We start from the raw sequence: 21,781 nt of genomic DNA on the forward strand, positions 1-21,781 counted from the left end.
GGGCTTTTTATTTTGTGGGGGGTAGATGGATGGATGGCCTGGATTGGAACTCACTGTGAGTAACTGCCTTCAATCATGAAAAAACGGTAAGTTCCTGCCTTCCTGCTTCAGTTGAGTCTTCCTTTCACTTTTTTTTTTTGCTAGGGTAAATATGAATTGAAGGCTTCCACTTTTATTTTTCCGCGTATATTTTTTAAGCGTATGTCTCCATTATATGATATATACGCGTTCCGGTTTATATATAGATCGAGAGTTAGAACACTTGTACTACTTGCCTCATCTATAGACGTGTGTCTGATTAGGTAGGTTGATATATAGACGCGTGTTTGACTAGGTACGTTGGTACGGAGATGTGTGTCCGACTAGATACACATGATACATGACCCCACCTCATCATGGGGTCGACGTTCGCCTCCATCTCGTTGTCTGATATCATTGTCGTCCCTGGGAGACGACGGTCCTATCGAGTCTTACCTAAATCACTCAGAGAGGCGGACGAATTCTACTTGTATGATAGTCAAATCAGAGCTTCACGCACCCTTGGCGGTGGAGACAATGAGCGTTTTTAGACTATCCGAAGGTGGACGATGGCGAACGGGGGACAAGAAGTGAGAAGGAAGCGTGAGATGAATATGTGCTTTTTTGGGGGTCTTGGGGTTAGATGGATGGCTAGAGCTCACTGCCTCCAATCATGCAAATGATTATATGTGAATTTCTCGTTTAGTCGCATCTCCATTTCGTTTGGGTAAAGGGGTAATGTGAATATGAAGGTTTACGTCCGTGTTTCTGTATATATTTTATGTTTCCGTTATACGTTGCATCCCACTCTAATAGGTTAATATATAGACGTGTGTTTGACTAGGTAAGTGTTACATCTAATATTTGTCTGATTAGATGCACATGAAGTATGATATGCGGCGGCGGCGGCGGATCCGGAAACGGAGGACTTGGTGGCCGCGGATCCAGCGTGGGGGATCTCCGGATCTACCATGGCATCTCCGGTGATAATGACGATAACGATGGGAGGGGCGGAGCCAGCACCAGTCCCTCTCCCGTGCACATCCCGCAGCCCCTCCACCTACAACGACATGATGGTTGCAAGCGACTACGACGACGAGGATGGTGTTGGAGGCTTCGAGCGACGATGACGGCGACAAAGAAGGCTGTCGGTGGCGGCTGTGAGCTTCTACTGTTAGGGTTTCTTGTTTTTTTTCGATTTTCTCTTTTCGCAGTCGAACGAATTAAGCATTGGCATGCATAAATCCGATTTTTCGCATGGTTGCCCTAGCTGCATGCAAAAATCCGATTTTCACATACTTTTTCGTGCATGTGGCAAGAGCAACCGCATGCAAAAATCAGTTTTGACCGTATGCCAAAATCGATTTTGTAGCAGTGATAGGATGTGTTCTAACTTCTAATCTGGAGTTAGGTTGGGCTATCGTTTATCGTGAACATGTTTCCTAAACTGAAAATGATAAGTTTCGTGAAAAAAAACTTATAAAAGATTCTTAAAGAATCAATAAATCCATTTTCTAATTTTATAACAATTATTACGTAATTAATGAATCGTGTGCTAGTGGCTTGTTTAGTTTCCGCGGTACTCCCTTCTTTTTCATATTATATTGACTTTTTTTCTAGTAGTTTGACTAAATTTATAGAAAAATATAGCAATATTTTTAACACAAAACAAACATATTACCAAAAGATATAGAATGTTAGATTTAATGAAACCAAATTGGTGTCGCAGATATTGCTAAATTTTAATAAATTTAATTAAATTTAAATAAGTTTAACTAATGAAAGATTAAATCCTTTTATAACATGAAACAAAGGGAGTGCTACATAACTAAATAGAACTGCTATATCAAACTTAGTGCTATATAGTGTTATATAGTTGCCTTATCAGCGATTAGCGGTTACACAGATGGGTGAAAAGAGCTTAATATGCTGTCAATCATGGAATTGTTTATTTATTTATTTCGGTAAGGTTCTATCAGTTTCATTTCTCCTTTCCTTTTTCTTTCCGAGGATAGGGAAATTGTCATGTGAAACTGCAATTTTAGCTTCTATTATTATTATTATTATTATTATTATTATTATTATTATCTTTTGACCAGATAGTATATATTATTAATTATTGGATGGCGTGTGCATGTATATACATATGTTGTGATCGTAGAGACATGTGTCTATGTAGGTATACGAGGTGCAAAACGAAAAACGATGCATAATTAAGGTGTATAGGCAAGAAGCGTACTTGATGCATATCTAATTGTTTGTGTTATTTAGTGTGGGTAAAATGCCTACCGTACGTGGTTCTCCAGCACAATCCAAATGTTTAAAATTGGTAAGTGCTCTAAATTGGAATAGAAAAGGAAACGGTGAACTTTATCATACGTTTCCAAGTATTTCAATTAAACTTGGTGCTATTATAACTTATAATAAATCTTGCTAGCTCCTTGATGCGAAAAAACTCAATTTTTTAAAGAATACACTCTCTAAATATGGTCATTTCCTATTAAATCTGGATATATGGGAAGTGCCAAACAGCAAATAGATGTATATTTTGAAAAAAAAATGTTTCTTCACTCGAAGGTATCCATTTGGCTATGTCCTCATATAACTATGTACGGATCAAAATATATTCTCATAAAATCTATTGGCTATTGCCTCCCACATGGCGCTACCATATTTAGTCCGGGTATTTCAACTCCCGGATTCACGGTCCTAGTTGCATACCCGGGAATAAAGGGGTTGCTAACCGGGAGTGTAGATGTATTCTCCCGCAGTGTGATATGCCCCAAAGACAATTATAGAAATTATAATACTATATTTATGTATTTATAATAAAGTGTTCCTTAATATAGATAACTTACTATTGATCAATGAGTATGACTTATTCATAATACTTCTTATGTATGTTACTATTTCTAAATAATTTCTAACTAAATGTCATAAAGTAAATTGCACCTAACCCCACCTATTATATCTAAATTGCACAAAACCACAGGGGTTTTGTTTGGTACGTGGCACATAACCACATATATTATAGCCATAAAGTTCTACAAAACCATACTATTGATGTTTTTGACTTTCATCTAGTTCTATAATCATATTTCAAATTTATGGTTCTTTATCCATCATATAAATAAAGTGAATATATATCACATCCATATGAGTACAGTTTTTTCAAAATTTGACACATGAGTATGTTAAATTGGTTAACGATGTAGTTTTGTGAAATTTATTACTATAATACATGTGGTTATGTGTGACGTGATAAAATCCTTACGATTTTACGTAACTTGGACCATAATAGGTGAGGTTTTTATGAAATTTACTGTTGATTGTTCCTCTTATTAAAATAATCTATGTAAGTATTATGTACAGTATTATAACTTGTTTTGTCAGTTAGGGCATTTTGAGTTATAGTTCTGTATATTTGCACTAATTTTTTTTATTATAATGAATGGTCAAATGTCATGTCCAAAAGTCATCAGTGCCATAAAATTTAAAACAAAAGGAATATATGTGTGTGCGTGTGTGTTTTAGCATTACAACACATTTTGGGTCAGATGATAGAAAGTAAACGGTATGGAAAGTCCATGATGAATACTGTTCGGTTTTAAAGTATACGGATGATTTTTAAACGTTCGTGAAAATTCAGGATGTAAAGTAGACTTTTCGCACATACAAACTGTTGGCAGTTGGTCTGGCTGTTTTGCATTTCAGTATTGCCAATTTGCAGTCATTTTCGGACCTGTTATTATTTGCTATTTCTAACCTTGTCAAATTTTTACAATAGTGAAAATTGGCCATGTCAATTTAATTTTTTTTATAAAGATCAACTAGGGTTTTGTTTTACTACTGATATTTTATTATAAAATAAATTAATCATCAATGTATAATATTGAAATCCGTATAAAAAAACTTGGACATTTATATTTTTATATTTTAATTGGAGGCCAAATGGTATAAATGCTAAAAAAAATGTTAACCATGACTTTTTTTCACACTCTGTCCAAAGTTTAATTTTAAGGTTTACAGCCTCAGCATAGCATGACCATTAATTGCTCTGATGAGATTTTTCTCAGGTAGCATAGTAACAAGCTCGGAATAATACATCCTCTTGCCAATTCCCCGAGTAATGTTTCAACGGCAATTTCCAACCACACTTTTTTATCGCCATATGTATTAGAGTTTTTGCCAACAAAAATTAGTACAGGTTCTTATACTTTATTAAATATTTTTTCTGCCCTGGCGTTGAACTGTGATCACATGATCATTGAAAAGACCTTCAGCCAAACTATCATCAAGTTGCTCCCTGTCCTCTGGATCAAAATAGTTCAATAATCAATACCAATTACCAAAGGTGCATGCATTGTTGCTGGAAACAACATAGAAAAAACAGCCAAACATTTTAATATTGTTCTAACCAAGATTTGCCGGTGCGTATGCATGCATCAAACTATATGAACATCAGTAGTCCAGATGAGGTGCCTAAGCATCCTTTTGTTTTCAAATCCTCTCTCCTAAGTCAAAATGTTCAAATAATGCTAAAAAGGATAAATAGATTAGTTATAGTAGTAGTACACGAATGGGTTCTGGAAGAGATTCTCCACTCACTTATTTAATAGAGACTTGTTTGACCATCATGCATCAACCGGGTGCCTGTATATATGTTGCCATCGTGTTTGTTGACCTGGTTAGCCACCAAAAAGGCAGACGCGTTTAGGAAACGGTAAACAGAGATCGCACGTTAGTACACTGATACTAGAACCTGACATAATTTTCATAAATCAATTATGAAAAGATGAACAAAAGTGTAAATTCTAAATGATTTAAATTTGTCAAAATTTGCCTGAAATGCATGGGAAAAGAGATCCATTTCAGCTAGTGGCAAGAAGATTCTTCTCTTCTTTGCTCTGTCATCAGCAAACTTCAAAGAACTCATCTACAAGGATTAATTAGTCATTACCAACCACATGGATTTTAGTACGGAAGAATTTGTAGATTATTTATGCAGAGAGAGTGTCAAACCTGTTTAATTCTCAAATTTTTTTCCTAAAAATATCACATTAAATCTTTAGATATATGTATGGAGCATTAAATATAGATAAAAAGAAAAACTAATTGTACAGTTAGGGGGGAAATCGCGAGACTAATCTTTTAAGCCTAATTAGTCTATAATTAGCTATAAGTGCTACAGTAACTCATATATACTAATGACGGATTAATTAGGCTCAAAAGATTCGTCTCGCGGTTTCCATGCGAGTTATGAATTTTTTTTTATTCGTGTTCGAAAACCTTTTTCGACATCCAGTCAAACGTCCAAAATTTTTTATTTCACCAGCTAAACATGCCGTAACAAATGTGAATGCCTTTAGGGGAAAAAAGAAATGAAATTTCAGTGTTTTGGACTGGGTATACATCCAAAAGTGCAGGAAGAAAGCTCCTGTATTTCAGCATAGGCAAGCCACTGCTTCTTGCCTTCTTCCATCTCGGAAATTTCGTCCCTGCGCCTGCGCGAGAAAGCTTGGTACTTTTTCCAGGGAGGAGGAGGAGCTGCAGGAGAGGATCCCAAGAGAAACATTGGAAGAGAAAAAAGAAGCGCTTCTTTTGCGGTTCTGGCAGAAGAAGCAGGGAAGGGGATGGTGAAGAGGCGGCTGTTCTTGCTGCTGTTCTTGTGCTTGTTGGCTGGGTCAAGAATCGCTTCCGCTGACACCAATCCGCAAGATGGTAAAGCTTGTTTTTCCTGGTTCTTGCAGTTCTTGCATGCAGATTAGTTTGATGAGGGTTTTTGCTTGTATTCGATGTCCCATTCCGACGATTCACCGTGAAAAATAAAGGTTCAATTCCGGAGGTCAAGTTGTTTTTAGGGGGAATTTTTAGCGTCTTATAAGCATATTTGGATTGGGAATTCAGTTTTAGTAGCTTTTGGTGTTCAGAAATCTTGGGTTGTATTCCCTCAAAAGAAAAAAAAAATCTTGGGTTGTGATCTACTGTTCAATTTGTCTGGATTCTTTGGATTGGGTTTGGTGGAGATGGCCCCAAGAAAAGATGGTAGAGGGGAGAATTGCCTTCCTCTTCTTTTTTCCAAAGTTTCTTAGTTTCATATTTTTACAAAAACAAAAATAAAAATAAAGGAGTGGCCATTGACTCCCTTGCAATATGATATTGTTGGATATACGCATAGACATGATGCATCCCAATTTTTGCAGCCCCAGAATCAATGCTGATTGATTTTCTTTTACCAAATAGATTTTGTGGAGCTTTAATTCAGCAAGTAATAATAACTCACATTTCACTATGACTCTAATCTAGTTCTAATTTTAGCATCCGTGGCTTGGCCTAAAAGTTGGTTGACAAGTTGCTATCTCCCTCTTTCGCACTCGCAGCGGCTGCGCTAAGATCTTTGATGAAGAAATGGACAAAAAATGTGCCTGCTAGCTGGAGGAAGTCCAATGATCCTTGTGCGAGATGGGATGGAATTACATGTGATAGGAACTCAAGGGTTACATCACTGTGAGTAGAGTTTTTTTTTTTTTTCTGAACAACGCTATGAGTGGAGCTGATCCCATGATGTTAGTAGCTGTTCAACATCCTGAATTTGTTCTTTCTCACTCTATTGAATGCCGCAGAAATTTATTCGGTATGAACTTGGAAGGGACTCTAAGTGATGATATCGGAAACCTGACTGAACTGACGGTCTTGTAAGTTCTACTGCTACCTTGATTACGTAGCCTTCTTTTGTAGCTTGTAGTAGAGCTTTTGTAAGAATGTACATTCCAAACTAGGTTCAGTGTCATAAGATGCCTACGTCCTATGGTTTTTCATGACGACACTGAATCACCAAATGATGAACTCCATCGCAGGGATTTATCCTCAAACAGAGGTGTTGGTGGTACTCTCACACCGGCTATTGGGAAGTTGGCTAACCTTAGAATTTTGTAAGTTGCAACAGTTCTCCATAACAGACGAGGCGGCGCTCTTACTATGAAATATACAATCTTCTGTTTGACTGTTTGCATCTACAATCCATAATTACTACTTACCATCTGATGTGTAAGTTGAACTATTGTGCAGAGCATTGATAGGTTGCAGTTTCAGTGGTAATGTTCCAAGTGAACTAGGGAACCTGTCACAACTCGATTTCCTGTAAGATCATTTGGGCTATCATTTGATATTTGACTGTTAAGCTTTTTTGTTCATCTGAAAAGGTTTTCTGTTATTCAATCTCAACGTAGTTCTTTTATTTGTTTCTTGTCCATAGCGGCCTGAACTCCAACCAATTCACGGGCAAGATTCCGCCATCATTGGGCAAGCTGTCCAAGGTTACTTGGCTAGACCTTGCTGATAACCAGTTGACCGGACCAATCCCAAACTCCAGGGACCATGGATCTGGGTTTGATCAGCTACTTAAGGCCCAACACTTGTGAGTGTCATAAGTAGCACAAGTACATTATTGAGCATATTTGTTATCTGATCATCATTCATCCCTTGTTCCACCTTCCTTTTGCAGCCATCTCAACAAAAATAAGCTGCAAGGTTCGGTCCCGGATTTTTTGTTCAACTCCAGCATGGATCTCAAGCATATGTAAGTTCCAAAGTCCAGGTATTGTCATATTAACTCTATACTTTGGAATGCAATATATGTGAAAGATTTTCGTGTCCAGACTTTTTGACAGGAACAACTTTAATGGATCTATTCCAGCGTCTATTGGGGTACTTCCAAAACTTGAAGTACTGTAAGTGCATTAACAGAACTTTATTTAGAATTGCTTTTCAGATTTTGGGGGTTTGTGTATGATTTTCTCCGCTCACTCTCTGAAACAGCCGTTTAAATGACAATGCTTTCACGGGTCCGGTTCCTGCAATGAATAACCTGACGAAGCTCCATGTTCTGTAAGTTGTGATGCAAACCATTGCGAAAATCAAATTGAGCTGGCCACTGTTGCGTCATTTATAACATTTTTCTTTGGAAATATCCAGAATGCTGTCAAACAACAAGTTAAGTGGACTGATGCCTAACTTGACTGGAATGGATATGCTCGAAAATGTGTAAGAACTTAATGCAAACTTAATAGCGTATTTTCAAATGATAATTTTATCTGTCACTATGATTGACAGGTGATATGGCTTTATTTGTAGGGATCTAAGCAACAACAGCTTTATACCTTCTGAAGTTCCAAGTTGGTTCACAAGTTTAATCAAATTAATGACCCTGTGAGTTGTAATGTGATATGAAATAATGAATGCACCAATTATGCAGTTTTAGATCAGTACATAATAATACTCTTTCCTTTTCCTTGTTGCAGCAAAATGCAGTCAGTAGGTCTTTCTGGGCAACTGCCGCAGAAGCTTTTCAGCAACCCCAACCTGCAATATGTGTAAGACAATATAACAATTGTAGCACATATACCATTAGTAAATCTAAAATACTGACTTGTTGAACATACTCCAGAGTATTGAGTGACAATCAATTGAATGGTGTACTTGACATGGGCAATATCAGCGATGAACTTCATGTCGATGTACGGAACAACAAAATTATCTCACTTGCAGTGTACAACAGCTTCACAGGAGAAACCCTTGAGTGCGTATCGTGCTTCCTTCCTTTTAGTAAACAGAACTACATGTTTCTTCGACCAATAATTATGAAATGGATTCAAGGAACTTTGTTTTGATTATTTAAATATTCTAACATGTTCTGAAGATTTGCTACTTCTCTGTTGCCAGGCTTGCAGGAAACCCAGTCTGTGGTGATTCACTTCTGTCAAGCATGAAGCCATGCACAGACCTGACAACTGAACCTCTACACAAGCCTCCTTCCATTGATGTCCAGTGTGCAAATCCATTTGTCGAAACCATCGTTTTTAGAGCTCCTTCTTTTGGAGATGTTGTTAAGTTCCTTCCTTCGCTGCAAGCCAACCTCTCAAGCAAACTAAACAGCTGCACCCCGAACAACCTAGGCCTGGTGTACTCGAATGATGATGCATACCTGAACGTGGATATTAGAGCATGCCCAGTAAACCAGAAGAGATTTAACTACTCCCAGGTGCTAAACTGCTTCAATCTAACCCTTCAGACTTACAAGCCACCAGAGATCTTTGGACCTTACTACGTGAAGGCACACCCTTATCCATTCCATGATAAAAGTGAGTGGTTCATCCCTTCAGTGACTTTTATGTGCAACCAAATGAAGATAGGTTCTTATGTGCGGCTGTCGATGTTGCAGCTTCTCGAGCTGTGTTGATTGGTGTTGTGACTGGATCCCTTCTCCTCGTTATTGGGCTCACACTTGTTGGAGTTTACGCTGTGCGGCAAAAGAAGCGGGCTCAGAAACTTGTTTCTATCAATGATCCTTTTGGTAATTTGTTGCACCTCATGGTCTCATTACTGATTGTCATCATCTCATGTTGCTTTACCTCCTTTCTGATCTTTTTATGAACTTTTTCAGCATCATGGGGATCAATGGGACAAGATATTGGTGAAGCACCGAAAATCAAGAGTGCTAGATGCTTCACACTGGAAGATCTCAAGTTGAGCACAAATGATTTCCGAGAGATTAACGCAATTGGGGCAGGAGGATATGGAACGGTAATTAAGCAAGCCCATCAATTGATGAACTGGAAGTATAGCATTTTTTCTTTTGCTTCCCATCTTTAGAATAGCTCCATAATCGTATTTGCATCTGATAAAACAGGTGTACCGAGGAAAGCTTCCTGATGGACAACTGATAGCCATCAAGAGGTCTAAGCAAGGGTCCATGCAGGGTGGGCTTGAGTTCAAGACAGAAATCGAGCTCCTTTCTAGAGTCCATCACAAGAACTTGGTTGGTCTTGTTGGTTTCTGCTTTGAGAAGGGAGAAAGGATGCTTGTTTACGAGTTCATACCGAATGGAACGCTAAGTGAGGCCTTGTATGGTAAGATTTCCCATATGATCTTATCAAGTCAATGTACAAGATACATGCCTTGTTGCTTAACCGCTCACCGCTGAAGCCAGCTGCCATAACTGTTCTTCCACAATTTCTACTAATCACATAAGATTTTCTCCCTTATATCAAATGAATTGATCACAAAATTGGTCACTGTAGGTATAAAAGGAGTACAATTGGACTGGAGTAGGAGACTTAAGATAGCTCTGGATTCAGCTAGAGGGCTAGCGTACCTCCATGACCATGCCGATCCTCCAATCATTCACAGAGATGTGAAGTCCACCAACATCCTCTTGGATGAGAGGATGACCGCGAAGGTCGCAGATTTCGGTCTCTCCTTGTTGGTATCAGACAGTGAGGAAGGCCAGTTCTGCACCAACGTCAAGGGAACACTGGTAAGGCTGCATTTTGTGACATAGAGAAGCTTCTTTAGCAACCATTGCAACTCATATAATCTTGAGAACAATTTAGATAATTTGTTTTTTTAACGACTCGCACCAGATAGTGCGAAGTTCATATCGATATAGTAGGAAAAAAAATACAAGATTACAACCCTATCACTTTTTTTTACACACTTGCTATTGTTGCAGGGATACCTGGACCCGGAGTACTACATGACACAGCAGCTCACAGCGAAGAGCGATGTGTACAGCTTCGGGGTGGTTCTTCTAGAGCTCATAGTGGCGCAGCCACCCATACACAAGCAGAAGTACATCGTCCGGGAGGTGAAGACGGCACTGGACATGGGAGACCAAACGTACTGTGGCCTGAAGGATGTGATGGACCCGGTTCTTCAGAAAACAGGGGATCTCCGTGGTTTCGCAAGGTTCCTGAAGCTGGCATTGCAGTGTGTCGAAGATCTAGGAACCGACCGGCCATCGATGAACACCATAGTGAGGGAGATCGAGGTGATAATGCAGGACAACGGGATCAGAACCGGCATGTCATCGACGAGCTCTTCGTTCAGCATCGACTCGAGAACGATGATGGCCGCGCCAAAGTACCCATACTCCAACGCATCGACATCGTCGACGGCGTTTGATATGGATAGCAGGGCCTTTGAGTACAGTGGGAAGTTCCCTTCTGAAGGCAGCCTGAAGAACAGGGGCACGTAGGAGGGTATGGTCAGTCAGGTCAGAGGTGTACAGCGGATGAAAGGCCTGTTCAGAATAGCAGATTTTACGAAGTGTGAAAAGAGGATGGGGCTGCATATTTATAGGATATTTAAGGATCAAACTACACTGTACAGAGGTCATGAACTTTACAATTCTTTTGTCTTGTGAGAAAAGAAAGAGCAATTCTTTTTCTTCGAAATAGCGTATAAAAGTTAACCATGTAATTATGTAACTTACCTTTGCTCAATGATAAAATCATCAGAGTTGTTTGTATATTAACATTTGGAAGCATGAACCCCACAACAAATACCTGCAAAACTCATGTGAGCAGGGGGGCGCAACAGGGGAAATGGCTGCAAAACTCGGAACTTAATTAGGCACGTTTAACTATTGCATAATACTATATACCCTCAATTTCTAACTTGACAAAAAAAAAACTAGGTGAAAAGACGAGGAACGGATAGCATGGTTTTTGCTTAAACTCATCAGAAAAGGAGTCTAGCCGTGCTGAAGACCTGACGAAACTGAGTCCTAATGGGTTCGTTTGGTTTGTTGCCGAAAAAACTGGCAGTGCCAGTATGTTGGCAAGGCTATTCAAAAGCTTTCAATTAACTTTGTCAAAATTTTGGCATCAAACCGAAAAATCGACTTTGCCAAAATTTTGTCTATCAATTTTTTGGCTTGCCATTTTTCCTTTTTTGGGTATGGTTAGGAATCAATGTAATCCAAAGTTCCAAACAAGCCCTGAAGTCCCTGGACAAGAAAAATCACAGGCGAGCGAGTATAGTTCAAAAGCACGCATAGACTCCAGTTTGGGCTCCGCTCTTTTTGTCAAATCTATCACTGTCAATTTGAATGGAAGCAGTCAGTTTCATATCATTAGCGAGTTTCCGTAAACACGAGCACACAAAGGTACATATATATATATATATATATATATATATATCTTACAGCTCACATGGACGCCAGTGAGCAGCTGTTGTGTGTGTTGTATCGTCTGAACCCTGAGGATTACAGCGCCGCTGTCGCATGCGGCTTGCTAAAAAGAATTGTGTTACAACATCTGTGTGAAGAGGGCCTGTGGTATATCTGCGCGGCTATTCCGTCGCAGGGAATGGCCCTCGTCGCTTCGTAGAGAAGCAGGCTCCATCAGGGTTCCGCGGCGGGCTCTGCCGGCGCGACAACCGGCGGCACGGCGTCCACCTTGTACCGGAGGCTCTGTCGTGGAGGAAAGCATCGTTAGTAGTCTTGTAGATTGAACCACAACGGAGATGGGGCTACAACTTTCTATTCCATGTCACATCGGATGTGTAGACACTAATTTGGAGTATTAAATATAGACTAATTAAAAAACTAATTTCACAAATGAGAACTAATCCGCGAGACGAATTTTTTAAGCCTAATTAATCCATAATTAGCAAATATTTACTGTAGCATCACATAGGCTAATCATGGATTAATTAGGCTCAATAGATTCGTCACGCGAATTAGTCCAAGGTTATGAAATGGGCTTTGTAATTAATCTATGTTTAATACTCTAAATTAGTGTCCAAACATCCGATGCGACAGGGACTAAATTTTAGTCCCTAGTTCCCAAACACCCCCTAAAGAAAATAGGAAATGGCTTTTAAGACATTGAGTCATTTGGAGCCATCCTTGAAAATTTGCGTGCATCATACCTTTTTGAAGAATGACGAATATGAGTTGTCCCAAACAAGCTTGTATGATCCGGCAGAGACAGTGCAGAAGTTACCCTGTGTAGGACAAACCAAAGCTGAAGCATTCAAAACTAACACAAATGAAATGCATTCACATCATAGCCTCTTAAAACTGAGCCTAATTCAGAGATAATACTGTTATATTATTTCCAAACCCATTCTTCTAACTCGCTCGCTACAACCTGGATCTATCGATTGGACAAACAGAGCTATAAATGGAATCCAAGAATATGGTATTTTAATTTAAAGAGAGCATAAGCATGAAACTGCACTCACTTGGTCAGCTTCATATCGTCGGTAGGGAAGTATTAACTGCAAAACATACAGTTCTTGTTACAAAAAAGTAGAAACAAAATAAACAACAATACTCCAGTGTTATAAATATATTTTATTAAACAAAACAATGTGGAGAAATGTCATACCATTAACTACAAGTACCTAATTAGGACAAACGCGTAAAACCACAGGCAACCCTAACTATATTTCTTTCTAGGTATACAGAAAATGTTTTTTTTTTAAAAAAGAATGTTCATCTATAGGTGATTTTGGGTGGAATAATAAAGGGAAACCCTAAGTTTCCCAGATTGTGTACATATTGATATCGTGCACACCTTACAAATTAAGCCCCCTATGCATTATTTTTTTTATTAGTCAAAAAAAGTTGACACCAAATAGAGAAACAAGGACAAGGCTAAAGCAGATACAAGATAAGGCCTCTTGGGAAAGTCAGAAATTGATATTTATTGCTGTTAGGAAAAATACCACCACAGCCTGTCCCAGTGAACCAACCAATTCCAGACAATTTTTGGCTGACATGGTTGTCTACTTTTTTCCCCCTCAAATGGTATGCATTGTGTTTCTTCAATCTTGGGTAATCCTTATCAAGTTACCATCTATACTCCATTAAATTGCTATCCGACTCCAAAAATACTCTTTGCTCAAAATCTTATTCTTGCTGGAATTGTGAACTGTGTAATGTTGTACACATGGTACACATGACGGTAGCATCAAAGGAATGGTCTGGCTTTATAGCTCGAGTCCAGCTTTGCCGTCACAATCTGTGAGTCCATCTTTATAGGAAATCTTTAAACAATTAAATTCTAGCTGCTGGTTATCTCCTGCTTTTTGTTGGTGCGAAAAACCAGCCCAGTTAGACTGGCTTTCACCAGTTTGAAGCAGGTCGAGTGCATGAAAACAATCCTATTAACAAACTGGATTTCTGCTTTATCTGGTTGGGCTGCCATCTTGGAAGGGGAGATGAACACAAATGCAAGCTGCTTGATGTTATATACTTGGCATATATGCTTTTATGTGATGTCTAGATTCTAAATAGATGCTTGGAATGACAAGACAAGAACTTGTGCTGGATCAGAATGTTCCAGGCGTCTCAGGTCAAAATAAAACATTATCTTAGCATGAACAAATGGCATTCAAGATAACAACCAGATTCCAACAGTAGCTTTATTGATTTTGTACACAGTTTCACCAGTTGCAAACTGTTATTGCTATTCAATTGTTAACTCGCAAACAATTTGCACCATATGCCCATTATAAACTAGATCTAGAATACCGGTATCAATCCATAGTATGCACAGCAGCTATAATTCATGCTGCTAAATGCATTGACATGATCAATGTAGAAGAATGAAATATCATAGCAAACAAGATGTCTTCAGGTTATTTCAGTTCATTTTATGAACATGAAAGATAAGTCATATTTTCCCAGAGATAAAAGAAACTTACAGTTTTCTGGCCTGATGGGCTTATGTACTCCACATGAAAACCAATATCCTGTCCATGTCAAATCCATCACTAAAAATTTAGGAACATTTCATGCACTACCAAAGCATTTCAACTGAGAAATTAACTGTCATCAAGCTTCAAACTAGTCAATTCAAAACGTATTAGATTATGACCATTGGTTCAGCTACATAATTTAGATATAATCTTCTAGGCTTTGAGCTGTACCGTTTATTCATGTTAGATTGACCACTATACACCAAAGATACGGTAATATAATGAAGGACTAAGCTATTAAAAGTATAACGAGGAAGATGTCAGTTCTGAACACAGTAATTAAATCACCTCCTACTAGCATTTAAGGATTATGAAAACAACAGGTAAGGAAAGGCTGCAAAAAAGAATGTGTTCGCCGTGGGGGTGAGGGGGTTGAACTGAAAGGACTGTTTTTCTTCTGTAGAGTAAAAACCAGGAGCTCTGCTATTCATTATAGCATGGGAAGATGTTTATTCATAAGGATAGAGATTTTACCAAGACCATGTTGAGGGCCCCTTGTTGCAAGGAGAAGTCCCATGCAATGTATGAGTTGACAGCCTCAACACTAAGAATAACCTGAAGAATATGAATGACACAACATAAGCACTTCAGGACACTCCAAGTGACAATGCACTGTACTAAATGTTCCAACAAAATACAGTTCAATGCACTTCGATTTCTACAGACCAAATTTTCCTTACATATTATTCTATAATATCCAGAAAAACAATTGTGCCCAACTCAACTGATACCTCATGTGTCTTTCCTGCTGGAATAATGGTTTCTTTGTAGTCGTCGCTGTTCCTACAAAAGGAGTAGAAGAAAAGTAGGTAATCTTCCTGTTCTGCAAACTTATCTGAGATAAAATGCTCAATTACCAAGGTATGATGCACCATAACTCTACTGCAAGGAGAAAGTACCTTGATTCAGCACCTGCATCCTCAGCAGATATGAAGAATGGGGCATTCACAAAAACTTCGCTGCAATTGAGTGCCACTTTTAGTTAACAAGTTCTAGATATATATTAAGGTGTAGTATTACATGGCAACCCTGCATTTGATAAGCATCAAAACTGCAGAGTTGACTAAACTTTTTATGCTTATTTGCAGGTTTTGTTATTCCCACAAATGAAATTACAATTAGCTGATTTCGGAAAGTGATTTTGCTTGGGTTGGGGGTGGGGGCTTGGCAGGAGGTGCAAACATAGCTAAAGAAGAGCTGAACTGACGACTCAAAATGCCATACAGTTAATAAGTAAAACAACATATAAAACCGCAGCCATGCCAACCAAAAAAGAGAACAACTACGGCATTAAATCTATATCAAAGCCTTAAAAAAAAGAAACCCAAAATAGTTCTTGAATATAACAGGAGAAAATAGTAGTCTTGTTTATTTCTAGTTTGCAAAATGCACATTCGCTTTCCACAGAATACAAACAGAAGATTGCCATAATTTAAACAGAAAATGCATAATTAAGCGCAATAAATGGTGTTTGATAACAAAAACTATCATTACCCTATGAATTCAGTGAACTTCTCAAATTCCTCGGTGTAGATAGCCACAGCCTGCTGCAACACAGCAATGTCATCCTTTTCTCTGTTCATTTTTTTTTTCATAAATAATTTTAGGAAAAGGTCATGATGTCTCAAAAGAATGTGATATAATAGTTAGTAAAAGACAAGGAGAATTCTACCAAATAGAAGTTCTCACATTTTCCTCTGCCCATATCGTGCTAATGACACGTGTAGATACAATCGAATTGCAAGCACCAGTTTCGTAAGAGTGTAAAGTGCTGGCCCATAACGTTCTCTTTGCTCTTCCATAGGTCTGAATAGAAATTTCAATTGAAAAACAAATCAACTATTCATGCCATTACTGATTACTCCGTAAACCACAAATCTAGTATACATGGTACTATTTGCGAAATTATGTTTGATAAAAGAAAATACGCAGGCATATATACCCATTATCATCGTTAATTTGCCGAATGAAGTCCAACAGAACCTGGAATATAGTCAATAAAAGAATCAGGATGTCAAACGATGTCACCATTGCATTATAAGTTTTATCAGAATTCAAGTAGCAATCTACATTTCGTTAATAGCATGTCATTAATGTAAACACATGATCCTTCAAAGAAGCTTGGATAGATGTGACAACTGAAATTCTTCATCAAAAAATATACTAGCATTGTCAAGATGGTGAATATGACCCCAAAAAATTGGCTAACCTGAGGGACACCGACCAAGTACCTAACAAGCGTCTTATATACACCTGTTGCAGAACCAAGTTGTGCCAATTGCACTCGCCTACAGCACAAAATGAAAAATGATATAAAGATTTACTGAAATTGAATAGGCATAGGCTGTAAATTAAAATGAGAACCTGTCCATTTGCTGTTTCCACAGCAATGCATATCGATCACGAATGCTTCCACCAGCATTAACTAAAGCATCTACCTCAGCTTGCTTATTTCTCTCAGAGCGTTCTCGCTGTTGCCTGATTAGTGTACCACGGAAATCTTGTGGCATGTAGGTCATAACTGCAATATTTATAATTTATAAGTGCAGGTCATTAAACACAAATGCACTTGATTAGTACTGATACACCAAAAATTGTGGAACTAAAGAATGAACAAGTCAAGAGGAAGAAAAGTAACATTGTTATATTCTAGAAAAATTAATTGCTAATATATCTGATGTTATAGTAAACTATGAAAAGTCACATGGCAAGGACAGAATTTTCATGATAAGATTCAACAATATGTATTCGCATTTAGTTATTATTTTATGCAATGTATCGCATGAAATAGAAATCAATGGAAAGAACATCAACCTGTATTGAAAACATTATCAGCATTTTTTATTTGAAACTGTTCTAACTTCTTCAGCATGTCCTTCAATTTAGTTTCAACATCATCAAGTATAATAAATGTCTCAGTGTCCTCTGCCGTGGACCTCTGTTGAAGCTGGTTACATGCAGATGCCAAATGTTAAATAAAGTAAAGTTTCAATCCATTCATTCAAAGTGATCAAAAGCTAATCTTACTGCAACAGGACGACGAGATTTGTTAAGCAAGAGCAAAATTTCTTCCATTTGTTCTCTATTTTTCCACAAGTTTTCATCAATTTTGTGAGCAGGTATCCCATTAGCTTCTTTTTCCAAGAGCTCCTCATCTTGCACATGAAAAAATGATAAAAGCATCATTTCAAAACAATGTTCTCTTCATAAATATAATGTAATATTGTAAGCCTCAGAGTTTGGGACAAAAGAGTATCGGGGCTGACTTTTAGAGTCAACTGAAAAGGAACTTCTTTACAAATGTATGAATATCAAATTGTAATTTTCAAGCCTAGAAGCATTAAACACTTACGTACTCAGAAATATTTAACCAGCAATCCCTACATAGGTGAATGAACACAGGAATTAACATGAAACTTGTGATGCCCGGAATTTCCTAACCAAACTCCAGCGCTGATGTAATAAAATCCTCATACATGAATCAGTTGAGGGAATATACAGTACTGATAAACAGACTACAAGTCTTTAATATGAACAAAAGACTGCAATTTATTACATAGGTGGATAGGAGCCCTCAATCAAAACTAAATGTTTTATAGCAGCGGAAAATAAATTAACTAGCATAGATGACTCCACCCCACAAGCATCTTGATCGGGATCCAGTCTAGTCCTCCAAGCATATTGTGGAGTGGAGTCATCTATGCTAGTTAATTTATTTCTACTGCTAGAAAACATTTATATTTTACTGAGAGGTCCTATCCACCTCTGTAATAAATTGCACACGTTCATTCACATTAAAGACTTCTACTCTGTTTATATATTGATTGTATATACCTCGGCTGATTCTTGGACGAGGATTTTATTACAGATAAATGCTGAAATTTGGTTAGGACATTCAAACATGAGATCTGCACTGCATTGCCACTTGCTAGATTATGCTATCCTGGGTATTTTGTCCTATTAAAAAGCCAGTTTCATTTTTGTCATGAAGTAATGTGCACACCTTGTTTTTGCAACTGGAATGGTACGTTATTAGTCCAGGAGATGGAAAAGATTGTTATGCCAGATTAGTAGCAAGAACAAATTGCTCAAAAAACAAGTAGCACAACAAACAAAATAGATTTAAAATTGGATAAGACAAATGTTTTTCTATGTTGTCTCTTAAATGAAATGAAACCAAAGTGCAATGTTACGGTGTCTTAGAGCCTCCAGCCCATCATTGTATGTTTGGTTTAATAATAATATATTTTCTCAAACATTTCAGAAGATTATGTGCATTAAGTTGATATATTCTAAACTCGTATCCAATCACAAGAATCCTTCATGATAGTAACTAGTCCATTGACAATGTATATTGACTAGCAATGAAGAATTACATGATCCTAACCAATGTTTGATGATCTTTCAGCAAATAATAGTCCCAATGTTCAACAGTTCAAAATCAGACAGGCTTCATCACATCCACAGGACTGGCAAGAGATGGTACAGGCACACCAAGGCCCTCTTGTGTGGGTACATCTATTTGTGTAAATATGTAACCTCTGTTATAAGAAGACCAACCAATGTGATAAGAAATCATGGTCTTTTCGATCCAGGTAAGCTGATAAACAAGTGCCCATGATCAAATCAACTAGAAATATTTGCTATCACGTTGATTGTACAAACACAGAAAGTTTGCATGGTCATACTAAAAATAGCGTTTTATCAGAAAACCACATATATGCAGCGTGAGGTGGCCATGGCATCGGCATCAAGAGCACTGAGAGTTGTGACAGATGGCAAATTTCAGGTGACAGGTTTATCATATATGAAACAAGACAAGACAAGAACCTCAAATGTGATTTAAAGTATGGGCCTGCCTACCAGTACAGAGAGCCGTTGGACAGGACACCGATTGGCAGCTTCCTAAGAACTTTGAAGATTAATTTTGGAAGTAAGCAATCAACCCATTCAACTTAAAACAACTCTTGCTAATATCTAGGAGTACGAACCAATATTTAAGAATTTCGAACAAGTGAACAACTATGAACAGCGTGTGTACTAACACCGTTTAGCTCCATTAAGACGCGAATTTCCATTGCTAACCCAGCAAGCAACTCTCGCTAATACCGTCGACATAACTAACCAAGGCTAAGCTGCGCCGTCCCTAAAAGCAGTATCGAATTCCAAGCACACCACAAGCAACCAGCTAGTTAGCGAATACACGGAAGACACTAGCGAAACAACCCACGCGAAACGCCAACAGATTCCAACCCCCAGGACCCCCCGCGAGATCAGGGGGGGGTGGAGAGCCGGCGCGGCGGCGGCTGCGGCGGCAGCGGAGAAGCCAGCAAGCGGTATTGCGGGCGAGATCCAGGGGTGGGAAGGGGGAGATCAACACCTGGCGTGATGGGGGCGGCGGCGGCGAGGGCGAGGGCCGCGGAGATGGCGCGGAGGCGGTCGGCGAGGGCCGTGGCGGCGTCGGGGAGCGGGGGCAGCGGGTACTTGTCGTAGTAGCGCGCGAGGTATGCCCGCGTGATGGGCACCAGCCCCTCCGTCGCCATCTCCGGCGGCCGCCCGCGGGTGGGTCGAGCTTGTCGGCGGCGGTGGCGTGGGGCGGAGGAAACGGAAGTGGGGGGAGGGGGGAGTCAGGTGCGGGGCACGTGCTTTGGACGGTTGCAGCTTTGCAGGCAGGGGAGCAGAGGAGGGGGTGCGGTCACCGGGAGGTGGGGTTTAAGAGTGGAGAGGAGAGGAGGAGAGGCGAGACCGAGAGAGAAAAGAGAAAGAGAGGTTGGTGGGCACACGACACGGTGGCGTGGATGCAACAGCCGGTGGTTGGGTTTGCTCTTGCTGCGTTGCCTTTTGTTGGACCGGGGCTCCACGGTGAGACCGAAATTATAGTTAGTGGATTCTTTTTTTTTTCCCGCACACATCACTGGTCACACTCACACATCCGCAAATACGATCCCTAACTCACCCTCGAAGAGACGCAAATTCTGATCTCATTAAAAACACGTTGAAAAACTGCTTGCCATGTGCGTAATAATTCTTTATCGTAATTCTGCTTGAACTTTTTTTCTGTATTGTATCGTGAAATTGTTTCAATAATAAACTAAGTACTAGTACTACACCATTACTAATTGTTATTTATTAGCAGTTTCGATGACCTAATATCAACAGAAAAATAGTGGAAACTTTTGGGGATCAAGCAAGAAGACTTTCTATTTTTTGACTGTTGAATATGCTTTCAGATTCGTGCAAGAGCTAGGAGAGGAAAATCTTGTGCACGATGTTCCATTCACATGTCGGCCGCCCCTAACACATATGCACAGTACGTTTTTATAGTTACAAGCAAGTTCTTTACTCCCTCCGTCTTATTAAAAAATGAATTTGTATATGGGCTAAGCCCAAATCCATAGCTAGCAGTTGGCTCTTTGACAGAGGGAGTGCATATTTTGGGTGGATTTTATGTCAAAGTTGAATAACTAGTCAAATTTATTAAAAGGAATTATACATTTATCAAGTGATTTGATGAGGAACTAAGTCCCGATCTTTTGATATGTACTGGATAGGTCGATTATGGAGACTAAATATTGATGATCCAAAGGCTTCGACCAGAACGAATGATTCAACTCCTCGCAATCACTACATCACTCCTCTATTGGTTATCAATCGAACTGAACACGATTGATCTCCCCGATAAGACTATCTCCTGCAAGAGATTCAAGAACACAAACAAGAGAGTAGAAGATATAATTTGAATATATTGTGAATATAAGATGAATATCACAAGTTGGGTGTTTACAAACCGAACTAAACAGCGAAACTGCAATGGCAGAATAATGTAAGCAAAACCTAACTCGAAACAATAACAACATCTGAATAAATATGATTAAGGATGCCATAGGGTTAGCCCTAGGTGCACTCCCCCTTGGGTTTAACCAGTGATAAAAATACAAAGGACCAAAACCCAAATCAAACTCGGATTAGAAGAGATACTTGACTTGTTTTGCATATTCTCAAAGTTCATGAGGAATTTTGACGTGGAACCAAAACCATATGAAATTAGACTTCATAAGCTTTCGAACAAGTACTACTCATACATCCCGAGAGTCCTTCTAGATTAGCGGCTAGATCAGTTTGAAGTTGATGTTGATACGAGACTCGAATCCGAATCCAAAACATGCAGAACTTTCTCACTTGCTTTATATGAATCAAAAGTGATGTGGTAATG

The 21,781-nt window shown here is 38.9% G+C and overlaps 2 protein-coding genes across 2 annotated transcripts; one reads left to right on the forward strand and one right to left on the reverse strand.

The window, feature by feature from the left end:
- The first annotated feature begins 5,457 nt into the window (after positions 1-5,457).
- On the forward strand, positions 5,458-11,326 carry LOC4338366 (leucine-rich repeat receptor protein kinase HPCA1). Its single transcript, XM_015784189.3, has 19 exons — positions 5,458-5,739; positions 6,399-6,525; positions 6,642-6,713; positions 6,876-6,950; positions 7,087-7,158; positions 7,274-7,435; positions 7,523-7,597; positions 7,677-7,748; positions 7,837-7,905; positions 7,993-8,061; positions 8,152-8,226; positions 8,319-8,390; positions 8,465-8,596; positions 8,740-9,158; positions 9,239-9,370; positions 9,461-9,600; positions 9,707-9,926; positions 10,098-10,333; positions 10,529-11,326. Exons 1-19 carry the CDS (start codon positions 5,652-5,654, stop codon positions 11,051-11,053), a joined length of 2,832 nt encoding a protein of 943 aa, XP_015639675.1. The 5' UTR covers positions 5,458-5,651; the 3' UTR covers positions 11,054-11,326.
- Positions 11,327-11,946: 620 nt separating this feature from the next.
- LOC4338367 (uncharacterized) lies at positions 11,947-20,252 on the reverse strand. The gene is made up of 15 exons (XM_015784190.3): positions 19,949-20,252; positions 17,596-17,723; positions 17,383-17,515; positions 16,933-17,089; positions 16,778-16,856; positions 16,511-16,551; positions 16,258-16,374; positions 16,063-16,143; positions 15,468-15,527; positions 15,300-15,351; positions 15,043-15,123; positions 14,515-14,562; positions 13,048-13,083; positions 12,733-12,807; positions 11,947-12,271 (listed from the first exon to the last, which is right to left on the reverse strand). Exons 1-15 carry the CDS (start codon positions 20,109-20,111, stop codon positions 12,203-12,205), a joined length of 1,320 nt encoding a protein of 439 aa, XP_015639676.1. The 5' UTR covers positions 20,112-20,252; the 3' UTR covers positions 11,947-12,202.
- Positions 20,253-21,781: the final 1,529 nt, after the last annotated feature.

This window comes from Oryza sativa, chromosome 5 (genome assembly GCF_034140825.1).
Source record: "Oryza sativa Japonica Group chromosome 5, ASM3414082v1".
NCBI classification, from domain to species: domain Eukaryota; kingdom Viridiplantae; phylum Streptophyta; class Magnoliopsida; order Poales; family Poaceae; genus Oryza; species Oryza sativa.

Excerpts from the sequence above, each read along its gene's own strand:
- LOC4338366 (XM_015784189.3), top strand. The coding sequence starts at position 5,652 with ATGGTGAAGAGGCGGCTGTTCTTGCTGCTGTTCTTGTGCTTGTTGGCT. Across the intron at positions 6,951-7,086 it reads TTGGCTAACCTTAGAATTTT|AGCATTGATAGGTTGCAGTT; the intron begins GTAAGTTGCAAC and ends ACTATTGTGCAG. Across the intron at positions 7,906-7,992 it reads CTGACGAAGCTCCATGTTCT|AATGCTGTCAAACAACAAGT; the intron begins GTAAGTTGTGAT and ends GGAAATATCCAG.
- LOC4338367 (XM_015784190.3), bottom strand. The coding sequence starts at position 20,111 with ATGGCGACGGAGGGGCTGGTGCCCATCACGCGGGCATACCTCGCGCGC. Across the intron at positions 16,857-16,932 it reads TGGAAACAGCAAATGGACAG|GCGAGTGCAATTGGCACAAC; the intron begins GTTCTCATTTTA and ends TTTGTGCTGTAG. Across the intron at positions 15,124-15,299 it reads CAGCAGGAAAGACACATGAG|GTTATTCTTAGTGTTGAGGC; the intron begins GTATCAGTTGAG and ends CATATTCTTCAG.